Source organism: Falco naumanni, chromosome 1 (assembly GCF_017639655.2).
Source record: "Falco naumanni isolate bFalNau1 chromosome 1, bFalNau1.pat, whole genome shotgun sequence".
NCBI classification, from domain to species: domain Eukaryota; kingdom Metazoa; phylum Chordata; class Aves; order Falconiformes; family Falconidae; genus Falco; species Falco naumanni.
Window position 1 is genome coordinate 125,691,859 of NC_054054.1, and position 21,914 is coordinate 125,713,772.

Sequence of the window (21,914 nt, forward strand, 5' to 3'; positions counted from 1 at the left end):
GATGACCACGCAAGGCTACATACACTTACAGTGCCAACACCCGCCTAAAAAGAGAGACAGGCATTAGATCTCCTCCAGGAACTCAATGACCCCACATCTGCCCTAGGAAAAGGGCACGCTGAGCTGAAATTCCTTTTCTTCCCTCCAGCCCCCCAGAACCAGGCTTGTTCCTGAGGCTGGGGGTCCACCCTGGGGCTGAAGCAAGGCAGCGTGGCACAGGCAGGGCCAGCGCCATGGGCTCGGGGCGCCCGCGCCAGCCCGACGCGGGGAGAGGAGCCGCATGTTTGCTCCCGAGCTCGGAGCCGGGAGCCTGCGTGTGTGCGCACGAGAGCGAGCGTCTCGATTTTAATTGCAGCCTCGTTGCCAAGTACAACAAAGTCTGCGTACAAAGAATAGAAGTCATTTTGTCTTAAGGTTTGAATTGTTTCTTTCCTAAGGGGAGGGGAGGGAGGTGAAATCCATTCTTTTATAAGCAATGACTCAGGTGCTACGATCTACCCTGGGCGCGCATCTTGCAAGCCCGAGTAATGTTTTGTGCTGTGTTTTGTTTGACGGCATGGGCCCTAATAATGGGATTATTGTTCGGTTGCGTGCAAAGCCCTCGCTTGGGGTTTTGCTGTCCCCGCCCAGCCCTGCAAACCGCAGCCGCCTTCGCCTTCCCCAGCACCCCGGCACAGGCTGGCGAGCGCCCGGCACCGCGGAGGGCCCACCCGCCCATTCCTGCTCCCTGACTCACGGCACCACGCACGGGCGACGACGTGAGCCATGTCATGCCAGTGCGGGGAAAGGCGTGCTTTCCCTGCCCCGGTTGCACAACCATAACCGTAACCCCTCACCGTGCTCTCCCGGGCTGGGTGCGAGTGAGCTGGGCAGGCAGAAGGGGCTGCCAGGGAGGGAAGAGCGGCAGCCGAGGCAGCATCATGCCATGAGAAGAGTGGCAGCCGAGCCAGCGTCGTGCCACAGTGCCAGCCTCTGCGCTTGCCACGTGCTTGCCACGTGCCACCCTGGCACCCACCGGGAGATGCCTGGCATCGTGCAGAGGCAGGGAGTAAGGTGGGATTTGCCTGGAGCAAAGGGGACGGTGCTTTCTCCTCGCACCGCAGCTCTGGGAGGGATGGAACAGCCACATCCCCGAAGCACGAAGCCCAACGCTTCACACCGCACACTCACCGCCCCAGGTAATCCCCTCTCCAAAGCCCTAATCCTCGGGCAAACACATCTGCAGTGCCTCGCACCCGAGCTATCAGCAGCCTCTCCATCCACCACTTAGTCATACGCACAACCTGGTGCCCATCCCAGGCAGCTCTCCTGGTTGCAGAGGAGCTTCCCCATGGACTCCGCCGCCGCCTCCTCGCCAGCCACCAACTGCCCGACCGGGTACCGTCCCCACGGCCATCCTGCGGGACAGCACCTCGGTGATTCAGCCTCTGAAAGAAAAAAAGAAAATAATCACAAGAAAAGCAGCAAAATATGCCCAGCGCTGCATCGCTGGGCTTTTTGTCACAGCAATACGCTCGGCGAAGCTCTCCAAGCACGAGCTGCACAGCCGGGCACACATGCTTGCACACGTAGTGCCGAACCCCCTCCGACTCCGCGCTGCCAAACGCAGCCACCTCCAGGGCTGTTAAGAATTGGGGGAATTTCCCATTTTCTACTAAACACTCGGGTCATCCCCCTTCATTAGCAGGGCTTGAAAAACCTCGAAACATCCACAAAAGCATCAGCAGGCAGGCTGCAAACTTACGCTGGGGTTTGGGGTCATTTTTAAACCCCATTGCAAGAGCACATACATGCACTGCTCAGGAAAAGATCTTTACCGTTCGGGGTTTGCGGCTTTTAGATGGAGAGGAGCCACAGTTTAAGTTTTCCTCCAGCCAATGCAAAAAGTTATTACTGTTTCAAGACAAAACTCAAAAATCTGAAGTTTTTTAATTTTACTGAAAAATTAGTAGGGGGGAGAAATCACCAGCATAGACACTGCAATTAGTATTACGCTTGTGAGGGGGTCAAAGGACACTTCAAACTGGTTGCAGGCACCGCTGTGCCCCTCCGAAGGCTGCCTTCCACCATCAGAAGGATGGAGAAATAGAAAAAAACCCTCCTCCTGTGCTCACCATGAGTGTATGTGTGTGTGTGCTCGGGCCAGGGGGTTCTCCCCATCTCGCAGAGACACAGGACGGCTTCACCGAGGGGGCTCGGCAGCGTTGTCTGTGATGGGGAGGGACCACCCGGCTGCCAGAGCCCTCCAGGAGGGCAGAGCCCCCCTGCATCCCGGCACGGGTTTGAGGCCAAGCACAGCCTGGTCTTCCGAGACCCAGCTCCAGCCACGGGATAACTTTCCTCTTTTCCCTCCAGCTCGGTCTCTGCGTGAGAGCCGGCTCCTCCCTGCCGCCGAGCAGAGCCCGGCTCCATTTTGCAGGGCTCGGCTGTGTGTTTGTATTACCTCCGCTCCCAACTCCACCTTTCCATTGACAACTGTTGTATCCACGGGTAATTTCAGGCCTGGCCCCCAGCCAGCTTTTCAGTCATACCAAGGAATAGATATATAATTTCATTCACCTCCAGGGTACAAACAGAAAAGAAGAATTTTCGTATGTGCTTTCTGCATCACCCTCCCCACTCGCTTCCTATGGGTCCAATGTACATAATTATCTCGGCTGGCTACATCTAAGCAGGATTAAATGCTTTACGTGATATTATCTCCCAGCAATCTGATTACAAGGCTGCCTTTAAATGTATAATGTGGTTTTTTTGTACCAGCTTACACCACACGCCAGAAATCAAATAAGAAAATATCTCCAACAGTCTGCAAGAAAACCCGACCCATGGACACCCCTGAGGTTTTAAAGTTTCAGGAAAAGGCTTTCGGCTGAAAACAGAGCGCTAAAAGCTTTGCAAACACTTCTACTGTGTCTAGAAACAAGGTGAAGAGCAGTGGGAGATCGCCCAGCCTTCCCACTGGTGGCACTGGGAAGGAGCCACTGGCTGCAGTGCAGGGTGCAGGGAGCTCTTGTTCCCAGCCATGGGCAGGTCCCTTCCCTCTCCCTGCCCTGGGGCAGCAGGAACAGCCCTCGCCCACTGGTTTTAAGAAGAGGGTCCTGACACCCCTCATTTTTCCCACCAAGGGCCATAACCCCAAATTGCCCCTGTGCCCGGAGAGACCCCGCTCATGTCCGTAGCCCCGCGGATCCCAGGGAAGGTCGGGTCCCCCTTCCCATCCCCGTACCACAGGACAGCAGCTCTCTGGGCTGCCCCAAAGGAGCATCACCCCTGTGGCTCATCCTGGGGCTGCGGGATGCAGGCACAGCATCCCACGGGGCTGCGATGAACCAGGGAGGGCACCCACCCGTGGGTGCGTGGGGGAACAGACCCCCACGTGTGAGCGTGGTACCGGCACCCCCGGGTCAGTGCAGGCAGAGCTGCTTCCCCCTACCCGAGATTTCTTGCCGTTGCTTTTTTCTGAGTCATAAGGCATGAACCGGTGACCGGCGTTGCACCTGGGGGTGAGCTGGTCGGCTGCAGCAAACCCAGTGAATGCTAAAACACACTCGTGGGTGCCTGGATGAGGCACTGCAAAGCTGCCTTCGGCTTTTTTTCCCCGTTTTTTTCCTTCCCTGAAGAGGCTGCCATCCTGGTTGAGAGGCAGGACCTTGGAGAAGCCAGGAACAATTAAGCTGGAGAAAAGAAACGTAGCAGAACGGAGGAAGAAGCAGCAAAAGTATGGCTTTACAGCATTAAAATAAATCAGAGCAAACTCTGAATTTCCCATTTATTTGAAAACAATCACAGTTAAAAGGTCAAATCCATTGGCAAACAGTAGTTTTGTATCATCCAGAGTGACACACGAAGTACAAATGAAATCCAACCAAAAAAATAAAATAAATGAACCAAACAGAAATGCATGGCTCTAGCTTAGCTTATTCAAGCCCGTTCCCTTTGGCCGCCCTTCCTGCAGCTTCTCCAGCAGGATGGAACGGTGGTCCCTGACCCCCCCACCCGCAGCCTCGCTCCCCCGAGAGCTGCACGGTCATGGAGGGACCGAGATGCAGGCAGCAGCCAGGCAATCCAGTTATTCCTGCTGAGGGGACTCACGAAGCCCTTCTTACCACAGACACGAGCATCCCTAGCGAAGAGGGAGGTGGGGTTCACAGCATCCTTCCACCTTCGGCATTTTGCTCCTCGCTTGAGCCTGCAGCAGGCACAGGGAGGGACGGGCAAGGCTGGCTCCTCAGCCTGGAAGGGACTAATCCTGCCTGCTTGGGAACAGCCGTTCAACAAGAGATGCTTGAAAAGCAAAGGGTGAAGAGGCCGGTACGCACGGTGCACGTTTCTGGCTCCTCAGGTACGATAATTAATTCACCCTGATGAATTATTTCATCCTGACGCTGCTCAGTGAGACGAGGGCTCCCAGCACGCTCAGGTCCTGGCTCAGCTCTGAGCTCTTCTGCGGGGTGAAGCGCGACCAGGGCCACCGCTGGGAAAGCCCTGCGCTGGTTTTCTGGGGAGTTATGAACCATTGGAAGCAGCAGCCGTAAACCAGCAATCGCTCAGCAAGGCCAGACACAGCCACGGGCTCATGTGGAAACACATCCCGCTCTGCACCACTCAGGCAGCACATCAACGACAACACTGGTGACCACATCTTGCCTTTTCAAAAAGTACATGCTAGAAAACGCAAAAATTCTTCCTTCCCATTTGTTTGTTTGTTGGGTTTTTTTTCAGAGAAAGCCTTGGGATATTGGACACAGTGCAGTGGATCAATGCCCCACCTAGGAGATAAACTCAGGAAAAAATGACATTTCCCTCTTACAGAGGTCCCAAGACAATTCATTTTTATTTGCCTGGACTGTTTGCATCCATCAAAACAAATACCCTAAAACACTCCCAAGGCCCAGCGGGATACACGAGACCTGCGATCCCACAGAGGACTGTACGTGTTACCTTGGCCCTAACACCTTCCACCTGCCCTTCCAGGACAGTGCCAAGCTGAGGCTCTGTGAGGAGTTTACTCCACCCAAATGCCTTGGTACTTAACCACAGACCAGCTTAAACACGCGACATCAAATTTCTAATCTTCTACAGAACAAAGATGGCCAAAACCCAGAGCGACCTAACTCAGAAACCAGCCCAGCGTGGCAGGGAAAGGACAGGGTGACCCGCAGCCTGGCCAACGGGGGGTCCAGCGACCCTCCTGGGAGGAAAAGAAAATCTGGTGGTGAAAGGAAACCAGGACCTGCACGGAACCACCAGTATTTGTGCTTTGAAAACCATCAACATGACATTGGAAGGGAGGAAGAGATATAAAATTATAGGAAATCAACACCGAACCAGATCCAAAAAAACATATATACAAAAAAAGTCTAGAGGATAACGTGTGTCCAGTTCCAAACACCGCTGCACAAATGGCTCTGAAGTCTTCTCCTGGGGAACGGCACGCGTCCCTACCCCAGCCCAACGTCCAGGGACATCATCACCACAAATCCTAATATCGAAGTCCAGGACGCCAGCTTCCCGTTGCCACTGCAGGGAGAAAAGGGGAGGGTGTCAGCTCCTGGGACTGGCTTTTCGGATGGGGGAAACGCTGCTTTGTATCTCATCCAGGCAAGGGAAGGGATCTTCCAGTTCCCCCGTGTCTATCTGCCTTCCGTGGTTGTCACCGAGGGGCCTCACCTGGTCTGCGCCTCGGGGATGATATCGTCCATCACCACGTAGACCATCGCTCCGGCAGCAAAGCCCAAGGCGTAGGGGAGTAGAGGCTCCGCCACCACCACGGCGAAGGCACCAAAGATGCCAGCTAAGGGCTCCACCATGCCGCTCAGCTGCCCGTACCTGCAAAAGACCGAGACTAAAAGCCACCGCAGACCTGGCACATGGGTGGCACAGCCTTCCCGCGGAGCTGACGGGCTCTGCACTCCCCGGCCCCACTGTTTTCCCCAGTGCCACAGTGGCCAGGAGCAGGTTGGCCACCCTGCCAAGTCACCCAGGTTATTTTAAACGGGCAATGAAGGTGTTTTGCCCTAACCCAGCTGCTTTTTCCAGGAAGGGAATTAAGGCACGATCCGATTCCTTCCCCCAGGAGCTCTGCAGGACTTGGGGATCCAGCTTGCAAGCAGGGATGGGTCAGAGAGGAAACATTTCCAACAGCATAGCTCAATCCCAAAGAGGCCATCTGGCCACAGCCTCAACCAGGATGAAACTGTGCTCTTCCCCCTCGTTGTCTTTCCCTCTAGGACTGTTTTAACTCTCCGGACCATGGGAACTCCCTTCCCGGCAGCAGCAATCCTGGTGCAAGTCCCAGCACCAGCTGCGCTTACTGCATTGGAGGTGGGTGGGAGGAAAAGAAAACAAAGCTTTGGCGGGAGCAGTTTCCAAGCCGCCCCCCTGCCCTCCCATCCATCACCCGGCTGAGCACACGTGCACGGGCAGGAACGCAGCCCTGCGCTCGCAGGGTTCATGCCCTTGGCTTTTTCACCTTAGGGAAAAGAAAAAAAAAAAAGTGGGTTTGAAATCCAGCTTGGAGTGAAGTAAGAGGAAAAACACAATAAAAGAAAAATGAAGAAGAAAAAAAAATCCCACCAAACAAAAACCTGTTTAGTGCAGGATCTGGGAGCTCCCCACAGGCACTCGACAGGCAGCTGAGGCAGGATGGGGTGACCTGCCAGGGTCACCCATCCATCCATCCCCTGGGAGCCGGAGGCTCGGACCGGAGCTCAGGCACTGCGGAGGGAGAGGGCAGCGCTCACCGCCCTTCCGCAAAGCTGGAAACCAGCAGCGCGCCCGGCAGCAGCTCTCCGTGATGTAGGAGGGGACCAGGCAGGTTTGGAGTAAGCCCAGCCCAAGGGCAGCTCAATGACAGAGAGATGCAAACATATACAGGGATGAGATCTATAGGCACCCGCTCACCGGGAGCTGCTGGCAGAGGGCTCTCATGTCCATGGGTGAAGAGGAGCTCAGCTTACCAGAACGCTTTCCATGTTGAAAATCCCGCACCGCGTAAAGGCAAGCTGACGGCCAGGCCCTCCGGGAAATTCTGAATCCCAATCCCAATGGCCAAGTTCCTACCCACACAAAAAAGCATAAATATATATATATATTAGTGGAAAGTACAGCCTGGGGTAGGCTGCTGGGAGCTAAGAAGAAAAAAAAAAAAAAAAAAAAAAAAGGCGTTATTAAAGTATGCCATTTGAATGGAAGTGCACCTAGCCCTGGGGCTAGGCATGTTAATATTTAACATGAACACAGCAAATTTCATCTTCAAAGAGCTCCACAGCATTTCACCAGCATCAGCACCAGCCCTGGGAGCAACAGAGACCAGACAGAGAAGAAGCTTATCCAGGGAGGCCCCACGAGGCGTTTCCAATCCAAGCTTCCCGGGAGCTGCAGCATCCCCGGGCCTTGCCATTTCGTAGAATCACAGAAGGGTTTGGGTTGGAAGGGACCTTAAAGATCACCTAATTCCAGCCCTCTGCCACCAGCCCAGGTTGCTCCAAGCCCCGTCCAGCCTGGCCTCGGACACTGCCAGGGATGCTCTGGGCAGCCTGTGCCAGTGTCCTGCCACCCTCACCATAAATAATTTCTTCCTTATATCTAATCCAAATCTCCCTCTTTCAGTTTAAAGCCATTCCCCCTTGTCCTGTCACTACAGGCCCTTGTAAAAAGTCCCTCTCCAGCGTCTTGTCAGCTCCCTGGAAAGTGCTCTAAGGTGTCCCCAGAGCCTTCTCTTCTCCAGGCTGAAGAACCCCAGCTCTCTCAGCCTGTCTGCACAGGAGACGTGCTCCAGCCCTCTGAGCATCATGCCTGGAGCACTCCTGGGATCACAGCTTTCCCCCCTGCTGGGGGGGGGCTTTGCCAGAGGGACCCCAACACAGCCCTGGGGGGAGCTGGTCCCTCTCCTGTAACCTGCCCCAGCTCCCACTGGCACCATACTTAACCACTGCCTTACAGCCCTGAGGCTCGTCAGAAGAGTAGCACGTTTTAGCCACAGGATTTTGCTTGCTTTCTCTCTTTTTTCTCCCCTCTCGCATCCCATGGAAAGGCAGCACTCGGACTTCCAGAGCCAAAACCAGCCGGAGGGGAGAGCCCGTCTGTCCATCACCAAAGCAACACAGGAGGAGGCAGGCTGCTGCCAGCACCGATTCTCCAGGCACAGGAGAGAAAAAGCCTGATAAAGGGGGTTAGGCAGGCAGACACGGTGAACTTGAACCGCTCCAAGTAAAGCCTCACGTCCCCAGCAGGAGACAACACAGCTCTTAGAGCTGACAGCTGAAGGACAGCCAGAAGAGGTTCGAAGAGACAGCCAAGTGCAGAGAACGAGGTGAGGTTTCTCCTTGCTTGCCCCCTCCCCGTTGATACTTAAACCCTGTTTCAGCACCCACCTTCAGAGCACCCACCCGCTGCTCTCCTGCCCAAGCCTCTCCCACCAGCAACCCCACGGTGGGACCAGCACATCACCCAGAGCTGATCCAGACCGGGAATAGCCCTGTGAACAGCTGGCGGTCACGAAAGCTGGATTTCCAGTGGGAGGGCTTGTCAGTTCTTCTGCACCCCAGCTCCGTGCACCAGCACCTTATTGAGCGGGGGGTGCTCTCGGCACCCCCCACCCACACCGTCACCCATCCTCAGCTGGTATTTGCTCCAGCCTTGGGAACGGTCCTTCCCCTCGGTTTTGATTTTTGGTGGAAATCAAGAAATTGGGATAGGGAGTTTTCTCCTTCACCCAAGATACAAAAATATTGCAGGCACCAAACCAAATGGGGCTCGTTTCTTTACGGCGTGGGCTCCTTAGGTTGAGCAGCTCCGTGAGAGCGGCCGGGAACTTGTTCCACACTTGGAGCATTTCTCCCATCGTGGCTTCACTGGTGTGTGTCAGCGGAGGCAGCCGCAGCCTGTCCCTGGGGGGACACCAAGAGTGTGACCGTCCCGGGGGGCTCAAAGCTCCAGCAGGGAGGTGCTGGGCTGCGACCTGCCCCAGCCCACGGCTCCGAACGGGACCCCAGCGCCTCCCCGCAAGGTCAGTTATTCCTTTGCCAGCAGCTGAAAGCTCCCTTTGCTGCTTTAAACACTTGTTTCCTATTAGTAAAATAAGACTGGTGAGAAAAATCTCTCTGGGTTGTTTAAACTTCTACCAGGGTTTACAGAAGAGGGGAGGGGAAGGGGGAGAGGCTGTGGGTTTCCCTAACCAGGACAGGCTCTTACAATCAAAAACATTATTCAAGGGAAAGAGAGAGAGAACGGAGGGGGAAAAACATCCCTTTTAGAAAACACTGGAGCTGCTGTCTGTGTGCTGAGTTGTTTTTTTTTCCTCCTTCCCTAGCCTTCGCACAAAGCAGCTATTACTGGCCCCGACCACAACAAATTAATGGGGTGGGAGAGGGAGGTGTGAATGGAGGGGTCTGTACGGGAAGGGTGGTGAGCCCCCCCTCGCCCCCGGTCCCGCCGGGAGGAGGGAAGCCCACGCTGACCCCTTGCCCTGCAGCAGCCCCGGGGGAGAGAAAGCCCCGAGGGGCAGGAGGAAGGGGAACGTACCCCAGGGAAAGGTCCAGCCAGAGAAGCCCAGGTGGGCGGCTTTGCCCCTGCTCCCCTCTCTCTCTCCAGCACACACCTCTAGCAAAACCCATCCGGGCTCCCCGAAAGCAAAAACCAGCCCCAGCCGTACAGCTTGGGCCACCTCCCCAGCAGCACCAGATGCCCAGCGGGTTTGGCACGTGCTGGGGATGGGGCTGCAGCCGGCTCAGCAAGCACAGCAAGCAACGGGCTGCAACGAGCAACGCGCCATGTGCCATGGCGCACACACGCCACGGCCAGCGACATGCAACGGCACGCAGCGTGCCACGCGCCACGGCATGCACACACCACGGCGAGAAACACGTGTGTGCAGTGGGTCACGGTGTGCTCCACACCAACATGGAACCCACTGGGGCCAGGCCACTCGTGTCCCCCGCCCTCGGCAGGTAGGCAGCACTGTGTGCCCCCTTCCAGGTCAAGATTTTAACCTGTTTTCCCCAGAAACACGGGTGTTGGCATCACGCCGCGTGGGTGCTGGCAGTCGGGGCAGGCATGGGGCGCAGGCGCGCGACGCCTCAGCCGGCAGCACGGCAAGAGGCACAGGCCACCAGAGACCCACTGCCGGGCTGCAGGCGCTCCTGCACGTGGGGTTTCTTACTCCTGCCTTGGGACACCCACAGGCAGAAAGGACCTTCTGGGCTCAGCATCAGGCTCAGAAGGTCCCCATGTCATCTCCCGGCCTCCAGCCCCACCAGATCCCCACAAAGGTCTTCTGCTTGCCCAGACCACACTCCCCCACCCCTAAGACCACTCGTTCCTTCAACGCTTCCTCCCACCACAACTCTGCTTAAATGTTTCTTGGACTTTGGGGCCTTTTGAGCCTTTCCCAGGGACACTAATCTCACCAGGATGAGGATAACTCCATGACAACAAGGAGGCCAGGAACACCTAAGCCTTCCTATTTGCTTTGCCTTGGTTCACTGCACGAAGGGCACCTCCACTCGCCTCTCGGCGGCCACCTCCGTTTGCCCAGCACAGTGTCTCGGGAGAAGTCCAGGATCTATGGCAAAGAAGATTTACTTCCAGGGCCCAAGTGTGAAACAAAACCATCCCAAGAGACATTCCTCTCCCCCTTCACCACCGAGCTGTGCACACCTCACACCTTCTCCGCAGCTCCCGTGTCGAGCTGGCAGCAACACAGCGGGTGAGAAAGCAACTGAATCAAAGCTGCATTGTGCATGAGGAAAACAAAGGCGTCCTTATTACGGAAATAGGTGGGGATTCTTGGAAGGCTTCCCCTGACTGCAAAGAAATACATTGTAAAACAGATGCACAAAGGCAGACGGCAGCAGCCTGGCCCAGGGGAGCTGAACCGGCTGCCCACGGTGAGCGACCGGGCACAGAGGAGACGACAATGGGGAGACGAGCCAACGTAGCCAGAGGGAAAATCATCAGGATGAAATGTTCAGGGACCTAAGGGTCTCTAAGGGACAGCAGGTGGGCAATAAGCGATAGAGAGGTGTTAGAAGCAGATCCCACCTGGCCTGATGGGTCACCCAGACCCAGCTAGAAGACATTTTGCAGACGAGGATAATCTGTGGCTCATCCCCAACCTACAAACGTGCATTGGTCTCAGTGCCCTGCCCAACATGAGAATGTCACTTGGGTGTCTTCTCCATTTGGGCAGAAACAGAAAATTTGTTTCTCTGAGTCAACGGACTCAGGTGCCATTGGAAGCATCAAGGATCCAGGAACCAACATGCATTGGACATGTTACCTTTCCCAGCTCTCTCCCTCAGCTTCCCCATCTGTAAAACGGCCGTGACAACAGCGATGTCCTCCACAACCTTCTCAACCTGGGAACAGAAATACCACCAGGACACGTGCCATCTACACGTGAGCTCTGCAGAGACCCAGCGATGCCGGGATGGCTCTGCCCTTGCATTGGCTGATCTTCTGCAGCAGAGCCCAGTGTTGCAGTTTTAAGGAAAGAAAGGTAAAACCGTGGCATCCTGGTGGAGCTCCACTGAGGACCAGCTCCTTGTGGCAAGAGGGAAAGACTCCATGTCCCCCAGGAACGTACCAAGGCTGGACCTCCTACCCCCAGCTCGCCTGCCAACTGCTATGGCACCACGCTGGGAGACTTCAAGTTCACTTTCAAAAAAAAGTTGGCATCTCTGCATATTTGCAAGGTCAAGGCACAGAAAGCCTTCTATAAGCCTAAACCCTTGTTTTCAAGGGCCTATTCTTTTACAAACTGATTATGAAAGCAGGCTACATATTCTTAACAAGCCCCTTTTCACTACGGCTTTCAATTCCCTCCAGTGTATAATGTGCATGTGTATTCTTGCATGGCAGGCCCTTACATACTGTTTTGATTGTTATCGTCTTGCCATGAAAGGGCCGATTGTTTTGGGTTCCCAAGATTACATCATGGCTCCCACTCGGGCCGCCCGTCGAGGTGTTTGATCAGGGCTCGCAGGTGGGAAGGAGCTCTGCGGCCAGCGCGGGCCCGAGCGCTTCCCCCACCTGCCCCACCGCTACGGGGGGCTCTCACGCCTGGAGGCGGCCGGGGAGCGGCGGGGGGGACAGCGGTCCCCACTGCCAGCCCCCATGTCACGGGGACGTGCTCCCACCCTGAGCCATCCACGGGCACACGGGGCTCCTGGCGACTCCGTTGCCTGAGGTGCTTGGCATTTTAAAGGTCAAATCTGCAAAAGCAGGTAGGAGGATGTTACTCCCGCAGATTTACCCTTTGATAACACAGTTATCTTTCATCTCAAATGCTCAAACCCATGAAAAATAAAAAAAGAAAAAGTGGATACAAATCTACTATGCCTCCTCCTCTTGAGTGCAGCTACCAGCCCTGGGGACGCAGAAATGCGTGGAACGTGCTCCCCCATCCCAGCCAGGGGATCCAGCACGTACCCCCATCTCGGGCAGGGGATGGGGCACGTACCCCCATCTCGGGCAGGGGATGGGGCACGTACCCCCATCCTGGGCAGGGGATGGGGCACGTACCCCCATCCTGGGCAGGGGATGGGGCACGTACCCCCATCCTGGGCAGGGGATGGGGCATGTACCCCCATCTCGGGCAGGGGATGGGGCACGTACCCCCATCTCGGGCAGGGGATGCGGCACGTACCCCCATCTTGGGCAGGGGATGCAGCACGTACCCCCATCTCAGGCAGGGGATGCGGCATGTGCTGCCCATCACACGATGCCTTGAGCCTGAAAGCCTTCAGGACCCCTCCACAGTGGCAAAGAAACAAGCAGGCTGGTAGCCACTGCATGATTGCCCAGTTACGCCGACGTACAGACAGACTGGAAATTATATCTGAATGGAATCCGACAAAAATAGGCACCCTGTTGTCATCTGGAAGTCAACAGCAGAGCCTCCTCCCAAACCGTGCCATGAGCAAGGTGCTTTCCAAATGGCACCAAAGAAAGTCAGCACATCTGAAAGGAAACAACGGGAAGAGGACAAGTGGCAGGAAGGAATTTGGGGCACAAACCCAGAGAAGAGCTGCAGAGATCAGGAGGCAGGAATGGGCTGGACAGTCGCACGGACACCTATCTCCAACGAGAACAACAAAAGCACAAGAGGCAAGGGGCACAGGCTGGAGTGGTTTCGTGGGCTGTGCACCAGCCACGCCGCCAGCCCGCGCCAGCAGTGGGAAAGCAGGCTGGATCCGCGCTAGAGCCATGCGTGGCAGCCACAATGGAAACAACACCTGCTGCAGCGGTACTCAGCCCTTTCGGCACTGCTCCTCTCGGTAGCCACTTCCGTGCCTCCTCCTGCCCCTTGCCTCCCGCTCCCCACCCAACTGCCTGGGCTCTAAGCAGCGTCCGCCTGGTCTGTATCACATCTGCTCGGCTGGCCCAGCGCCAGCCTTAAATACACACCACCCTGGATCTGCATGCAGTAAACATTTACAATTTTAGGAAATTTTACCCTTAATTTATCCCAAAGGCACGTAAGCTAAGTTCAAAGTCATAAAACCTGCTCTCGCCTCTGACTACAGCAGCCAGGACGTGAACTTTAGCTGAAGAGCAAGAGATTTTCCAGTTTTCCCAATATAAATCCCCACCGGTGCCAGCCCAGCCCAGGACGGGGCTGCCACCCACCTCCCCTCTCTGGCAAACCTCAGCTCAGGCAGGGCTCGGGCTGGCAGGATGGGGAAGCCCCTGTGCCACCTGGCCAGCCGCATCCTGCACCCCGAGGTGACGGGGATGAGTCTGTGCATGAAGCATCCAAACATGTTCACGTGCCTGAGCTGGCTCCATCTTCAAGTTACATCACTTTGCTAAAACGCGCAGGACTCTCTTGTTTTTCTTTCCTTTCCCCAACCTGCCGTGTGTCGGTGCGCCCTGTGTCCTGCCCACGGCACACATGCCACGGCACACGGCCAGACTTGCACAAGTGCCGAGGCCCCGTCCTACCTCCCCTCCCAAATCCCAACCCAACCAGCATCAAACACAAAGCTCAGCTCCCCTCGGCATCTCGCGGTTGCTGCATCCTCCGCCCCCCCCCCCCAGGAGGACTGCCCCCCCAAACCCTCCCCACATGGACCACCAAGTTGTTATCGTTTGGCCGAGGAAACTGGGGACTGGCATGTGAAAGGCGAGTCCTGGGGGCAGCTGGCTCGGTGTGACAACACCCCACAAGGTGCGGCACAGCGTGAGCGAGGGCTGTCACACCGGGTACCAGGCGCTGCCAGCCCGGGCTCAGATACCCCATGGGGCTGGGGCATCTCCCCCCCACCTCAGAGAAACCAGGGGGGCTCAGCCAAAAGGAGACAAGCCCCGACACCCGCCTCCAGCCATTCCCCAATGCCAGCAGCTGCCGGCAAAAGCAAGTTCAAAACCTCGACGTCAGCCGGGGCGGGCGATAAGTGATAGCAGCCGCGGCTGGCCGGCCGTCATTGTTCTGGTACGGCAGGCACGTATCTGCCGCCGGATCACACCGAGGGCTCCCATTGTCTACAGACTATTTATTCCTCTGAGGTTTTAAAATCTTTATTCTTATCTGCCTGGTTATTTATGTAACTGTTTGATTTATGAGTCAGACTCACGCACAGGGTAAAAGTTCACATCTCCCCCGATCCGGGAAGCACAAAGACATGTTTCACGAGCTCCGTGCACTCCTGCTCTCTTCTCTCTTTCGCCGTGTTCTGACCTCAGCTGTGCAGCAGGAAAAGCCTGGGGAGCCTCAGCACTTTCTCCTGCTGATAAGAGCGTGAACACAACCTGCGAGGGCAGGATCTGGCCAGCGGCGGCCGAGCCGAGCCCGCCTGCGGCTCACAGAGGCTGGTACCTGCAAAACCAGGAGGAGACGTGACCGAGCCCTGGCAGGAGGTGCAAGCTGGGAGGAATTACCCTTGTCCTGCTGCTTGCTCCCACGGGACATAACGAGAAGCAGGATCCATCGCACGGCCAAATTCCTATTTGCACAGTTACGGTCTACCTAGCTAAAAATTTAACAGGTACTTATAAATGCATGAAGACGTCACTTCCCACTCTCAGCATTGCTCCCCCGTCATATTTACTGTGGTTAATTTCATGCCCGAGGAAAGGGACCAGCAGGAGACCCAGATATTCCCAGGTCCGACGCCAGTGACACCACCCACACCCGCAGGGGCTCCCGGCAGCTCTGCCCAGCCAGGCGGGGAGTGGGGACCTGGTCTGAGGGGGCACAATGCTCTGGCTGCAGACGGTCAGCCCCATGAGAGGTGCCCCTCTGCCCCTGCAGCACGAGCTGCCTCAGTCTCCCCATGCATAAAATAAGGAGAGGAAAGCAGCACTAAAAAGCAGCATGTAGAGCGGCAGGACCCCTGCCATTGCCACTATTCACAGCATCTTTCCTTTTTCAGAAGCGTCTTTGCATCCCTAGGGGCCACCCCAAGCCCTGCAGACACCCAGCCCCCAGGCACCCTGGAAATCCCACCCAATGGTTACAAGCAGAATGGCAACGACCACAAAATGAAAAGTTTGCAGGGATGGCGAGAGCTTGCACCTCATCAGAGCCGGCTCCCAGAGGTGATGTCTTGGACAGAAATTTCTCTGTTTTCCAGCAGAAACCCAGAGCATCCTCACCCAGCAGGCACCGAGGAGCTGCAGGCAGCACCTTCCAGCTCCAACCGTCACCAGGAGGCTTCAGTTAAGACCTACAAACCAGAAGCACCTATTTTTAAATACCTTAAGACGACCCTCACGTAAGCCCTTGTTAACTCTATTTTAAACAGTGTCAGGCTCCAGATAATTATATTTTACATATTCATATAGGCACGCCCATAAATAAAGCAAGATTTAATGACGCGGCTGCATTGATCTCGTGTAGGGCTAGAGCTGGAGGGAGATACGGAACGTTGTGAAGGTTATTAAAATATTTTCTAAAAAATTAAACACACACAGAAGCTGGGTGGTCTAAAAGCAGGGCTGGGATTATGACCCACCTATAAAAATTCCTAATAATACCTGCCAATTAATGTTTATAGCTTCATGCAAAAATGTCAGCCCTCTCCTTTTTGTATCAATCTTCAAATTGTAAGCACATTTCACGCAGAAAATTATTTTACATGCCACGGAAATCTCAGTGCAAATAACACGCTGGCACGGGGGAATGGTTTATTTTTATGGGTATTTTTTAGGGTGTTTTTTCACCTTGCCCTCTAGATCCAGGCAGCCACCGGCACACGGCCCCCATCGCTGATAGAAAACAAAAGCCTCGAGCAAGGCAGAGGAAGGAGGATGAGCGTGGTTAATAAAGACACTATTCTTCCTCCCTGCTAAAGGGTGAAAAGAACCTGAAGGGAATCAAAACTCAGCTATACGTAGAGGTAAATATATATGCATGTATTTCATGCATCCTCTCTCAGGCGCCTGCAGTGAGGCTGTGATGGAGCTCGGCATCCCCCTTGTCCCACCCGCCGTGGGCAGCTCACTGGCCACACAAGCAGAGCTCGCTGCCGCGGCAGGGCTGCATTGAGGGGCTCACCAAGGACTCCCATGTGCCCACATTTTCGCATCCTGATGGGGATCATTAGCTAAGAGCAAAATTAAAAGAACTGAAATGGTTTCTCCTCTTCCTTCTCCTGCAGCATCGCTGTTAAAGCATGCTGGGGGAGAGTGTGAAAGCACCAGAGCGGCTCCTTTATGCAGCCTGAAAACCTGGAACTAAACAATTTAGTAACAGCTGTAGCTATAAAAGGCCCTATTATCGCATCGTGTACAGTAACAATGTCTTCATTCAAATTGCTTCCCCTCCTTGGAGGGTTTATTTTTAAACCAGGCTGCTAAAGAGAGGAATAGGCCACTGGGGCTGCAAAGATGAACCTGGTGTTCAAAGCGAGCTTGGTTTGGCATTACCTTGATAAGATACACAGGGATAATGGATTTTTCTTTCTCTATTTTTTTTTTTTGCCCTCTTTATTTTATTTTAAGGTGAACAGGAACTGAACAGGTGCACTTTGCAGATCAAAGCTGGGCAGAAGAGGCCTTTGCAGGAAGGTCCCAGAGAACATTGATTGTCAGGTTTTGGCTTTTGGGTCCAGGGAGGGAACGGCACCCGCTGCTTCATCCCGTGGAAGTGGGGGCCAGGTTGAAAGGCAGGTACCAGCTCACCTCCTCCTGACTAACCCATCCTCTGCAGCGCCCGCTGTGACTGCCTGGCTGTCTGTCCTCCAGCCAGAGCATCACACACAGCCCAGGCTGCCACGGAGACCCCAGGACCGCTCCATGGTCCCCCCCTGCTCTGGGCAGCCTCCCCAGCCGCTCTCCTGTAAAACACCAAAGGACAACACAGACACCCAACAGGGCTGCAGTGAAACCCACGCATCGCAGCACACTCGGCACCTCCTGCTTACGGGTGCTTGCAAACACAGAACCAAAGCCGCCTCCTCTTGCAGGACCACTGCAGGCTGCCGGGCCCTTGCAGCACCCAGCCGTAGCTCAGCCAGCACCCGCTCCGTCGGCACAGCCGGGGAAAGCGTTGGGCAGCTCCCTGCGAAGCCCCCCAGGGGAGGTGAGAAGCCCAAGAGCTCCGTGTGGGAGCTGCTCCTGGCATTCCCTGTCCCTCAGGCTGTATCTGCAGGCGCAGTGACCACCACAGAAAGCAAGCAACTATTACACAGACTTTCCACAGAGCCAGATGTTGTTTGGAAGGCCAGCGATCTCTCCTAAGCATTACAAATCAACCAAAACCCCTCCTTGGTCTAGACACTCGAGTGAGGGCTAAGGAGGAGTGAGAGAGAAGAGGAGGGGAGCCTATTTATACAAATGGTGATGTAAACGCGAACAGCCAGCGAAGGATTCGCAGCCAGCAGCCCGGCTCCCAGCCAGGCTTTGGAGACCTCCCTGCTGACTTGGGAGGTCTTCTCCTCCTCCAAGCCAGGGCAATAAATAAAGGCTCAGCACCCATCCAGCCCCAGGAGCTGGGGCCCAGCGCAGGCTGGGCTCCCACGGGCTTTCAACCCCCCATCTCAGACACAGGGTGGGCAAGTGAAGAAGAACGAGCATTGCCACTGAACCTGCCACCACCCGAGTGGTGAAGGAGCCCCCGGCACACAGACACAAGCCACCGAGCCCAAGGGATTCTGCTCAGCCTGGCTCTGCCATGGGCTGCGCCACTTCGGGCAGGTTTCCCCTGCTGAGGCACTGACTGAGCGCCTTGAATTTTGGTTTGTGAATTTCAGGAAAGCACAGAGCACCTGTTTCCTCTAGCTGCTTTCCACCTCCTGCAGTTCGGCTGCTTCTGGAAGATTCTCCCCAGCTCCCTCACCCCCTGCCCAGCACCTCTGTGGGACTCAGCAGCCGCTGTGCAGCTCTGCTCTGCAATTCCTCCTTCGGCACCTCCACGTGCTCCGCAGCAGCATCACCAGCCGAGAGTGACCTCTGCCAGCCAGCTGCTGTGGAACGAGCAGCTGCCCTAGACACAGCCACGCAATGGGAAACCACCCCCGGGCAGCCAAGTGCCCATTCGCAAGACTCAAAAAGGAAAAAAAGCATCCTCCAAAAAGCTTCCCCCCTGCAGCGGTGCACGGGGACAGGGGGAACGGAGCCACGCTGACCTCCCCAGCCTGGCAGGAGGCAGGACCAGCCTCGCGGAGCCAAGGTAAACCATTCAGGCACGGTTTGCTGCCAAGAGCTACCGAGGAGCTGCTCTCCCGGCTGGAACCTTGCCTGACAGCAGCTGCTGATTTCAAATGGGTTCCCTTTGCCAGGGGGGCTCAGCACGGCTCCCCCGGCATCTGCTCAATGGCGGGACACAGGGGTCTTCCCACCACCGCCACATCACCCAGGGGACCTGAGGCACTGCAAGTAGGCAGGGGTCCTTGCTGGTGTCCACAGACCTGGGTTGCATCAGGGAAGTCTCTCCCCCAAATTTAAATTCACCCTGAACCCAGTCTCTAGCAACCCAGGTTGCTGTGACCAAGCCAAGCGACCACATTTTCTGAGGACCAGCAAAATGTTTGTGCTCTGCTCCCCATCCAAAGAACAGAAACCAAGGTCTCTGCTCCCTGCCTGCCTCTCTCCACCTAAAGGACTGAGCAGCAAAGCACTGTAAGACCCCAGATTTAACTCCCCAGCACTGCACCAAAATGGGAAGCAGGTCCGTCTGCAGGAGAACAAATGTTTTTGTGGTGAGGAAAACATCTGGTAGCTTTGAAGGCAGCTCAATAAAAACACTGCAGGCCACACAGCTTTCCCACCACATTTTTTTTGGCCGTCCCGCAGACCTGGCCACGCAAGGTGACAGGAGCCATCGGTAGCTCTGGAGCTGCTGTGGGAGCGGCTGAACACGCTGTTGTGTTTGGTGTCACGCTGATTTCATTATTCACACAGCAATCATTTTTCTTGCATACAGGAGGAAGCCAAGACATCCCTGTCAGTCTGGCTTCTGTCTGTCCATGGTTTAAGTTTGTTTCTCGAGGATAAGGAGCGGGAAGGGAGGCTACACCGCTCCGCAGCCATCCTCCGTCCAGCCTTGTGCCAGGGGCTGCCCTGTGAGCTCTCACCTCTGCTGCAAACCAAGCGCACCAAGGCAGTCCTGCAGCATCTGCTACGGTTCAAACAGGAACGGGGGAACTCCATCCAAGACGACAGAAATGCTGGGGAAGGTCTTGGGAGGGGTAAGCACAGGCAGAGGCACTGCCTCATACTGCACAGCCCTACACACATCTTCGGGGAAGGGAGGAAGCAGTCTGAGCCCACCTCACCTTGCTTCCCAGGCACCCGCTTCCTTTTCCTGATGGCCAAGAGCAGCTGTAGTATCTGTTCCCAATAAAACCTGTTTTCTGACGGGCAAGGAGAGAATCACAAGGCTCTGGCAGGAGGAGCACACGCGCACCAGCAACGCTGCTGCGGCAAGGCGAGCGCGCAGCATCTGTTTCCTCACAGCCAAACCGCAGTCCCGGCTCTCCCGGCAACTGATGGAGAAGAGGGCTTTCCAAACATCCATGCGGCCTCATTTCACCTGGCACCGAGACCCTCTTCTGCCTAAACGGTGCGTTTCTTCTCTTAAAGCCAATCTGCACGTTTGCACACAGTGGCTGGGACACCTGCCCCTGAGGCTTCTCCTGGGAAGGCGCTGTCGCCGCTGGCAGGACCCTCCTCTCCATCTCTTCAGCCAGCGCTGATGAGGTTCATGAGCCACGATGAGGAAAGCAGAAGCTAAGAAGCCACAATCCTGTTTCATGGCTCACCAAACCCTTCCAGGCCACCTTCTTCCTTTCTCCTCCCAAGCACCAGTGATGGGGAAAACACACCACGGAACCATCTCCACCATTCACAAAAGCAAACCCTCGAGAAACCTACCCTGCTCGGTAACTCTCAGTAATAAACACCTACCTTCAGGAGCGACTAACTAAAAGGTGCTTAACAAGTATCTTCCAACAGTTTTGTTTTGTAACCAGCGGCAGCGCTGGGCTGTGTTCTGCACCCTGGACAGGAGCAGGATTTGTCCGGGATCCCAGGGAAATGTGGAAATCCCTGTGCAGCCCCCCCTCATCTGCCATCCGTAGGTGGGGGTTTCTATTAGGTGTTTCTGTGCACAGCCTTGATCTGATTAAGAGGTCGGGATTTGACCCCACAATTTGATCCCACCCCAGCAACCTCTTTATTAGCTCCACTGTGGATCTATTCATAAGCGAGACTGAGATTGCATGTGTGAGAACGAGAGAAAAACCCAGTGTGTCTTCTACTGTCTCTCAGACCACAATGATTTCCATTCATTCAAAGAAAACACAGTATAAAATTTTTGCCTGGTTTCAATCTCCGTACATTAATCAAGCTTTTTTCTCCGCCCCCCCCCCCCCCCCCCCCCCCCCCAGCCTGAGAGACACAGCGTGGGAGGCACAGGCTGTCCCATGAAATAATATTTTCCAAGCCATAGTCAAAGTCTGCCTGTCAACTCGAAGCCTCTTTTCTGTCTGTTTTACCAAAGCTGGACAGGAAACAATCTGTGGGCACAACAGATCAAAACAAGGCCAGCATTCCCAGCAAAAGGGCTGATGAATGGGAACCATTGTGCTGCGGTGGAGGAAACACCACCAACATCATCGGGGGGGGCCCAGGGAATAAAAAAATATATCTGTTTACATCACTTCCACACTCACACCCGCTCTCCAGCTGCCCTAAATAGCAGCTTTCATTCAGGAGATAGCTGGGGCAGGTGGGATGCTGGTGGGAGCTCCGGTGCCATGATGTGATGGTCTGTCGGCACCAAAAGCACTTTGCAAGCTGAGCTGTGCCGGGGAAGGGCAAGCCCAAGTTAAACACGACACCCACAAAACCATGCACTTTTCCCCTTCCTTCCATCCACGGTGAGCAGGGCTCAGCCCGTAGGCAAAACATCACCTGCAGCTTGCAGAAGAGCATGCAACAAGCTCTTTGGTGGGATTTGGGTGGTGCGGAAGGGGAGAAGCAATCCACCCCTGCCCCGGGGAGCTCAGGGTTTCGGTGAGAAAAGCTTGTCGGGTGCAGGTCCACCTTCCCAGGAGGGTCACAGCCCTGGCAGTGCTGTGCCCAGGAAAAGAGGGTGCTGAGGGGGTGACACCCACAGCAGGGAGACATCTCTGCTTGAGTGCCGAGGGGTTCCCTCACCCTCCGACTGCTACAGCTGCTAAAGGGGATCCCTGTGAACCCCGAAAACGGCTGCTCAGCCATGCAGGGAAAGCTGCCATCGTCACCATGAACAAAGCCCCCGCCGACTCCCTCCGCTTCAAACCAGAGGCAGCAACCAACACGCTGCAGCCCCCCACCCCTAAACATACTCACCTTCATCCTAAGGCAAAGGTTCGCCAAAAATTTTTAACCTGAATTATTTGCACCCGTGGTATCATACCTATGAGGACTCGGTACCCAGACCACCCATGGCTTAACAAAACATTTCACTTTATTTTTTCAGACTT

The 21,914-nt window shown here is 55.3% G+C and overlaps 1 protein-coding gene across 3 annotated transcripts in view; it reads right to left on the minus strand.

Moving 5' to 3' along the window:
- Nucleotides 1-3,755: 3,755 nt before the first annotated feature.
- The window catches only part of SLC39A11 (solute carrier family 39 member 11), a 99,097-nt gene continuing 80,938 nt past the window's right edge, over nucleotides 3,756-21,914 (minus strand). For all 3 annotated transcript variants that reach the window (XM_040582080.1, XM_040582078.1, XM_040582079.1), the window contains exons 8-10: nucleotides 6,960-7,058; nucleotides 5,671-5,829; nucleotides 3,756-5,520 (exon numbers count right to left, since the gene is read on the minus strand). In XM_040582080.1, coding sequence (XP_040438014.1) covers nucleotides 5,442-5,520; nucleotides 5,671-5,829; nucleotides 6,960-7,058 — 337 coding nt within the window. In that variant the 3' untranslated portion in view covers nucleotides 3,756-5,441. The remainder of the gene's footprint in view (nucleotides 5,521-5,670; nucleotides 5,830-6,959; nucleotides 7,059-21,914) is intronic.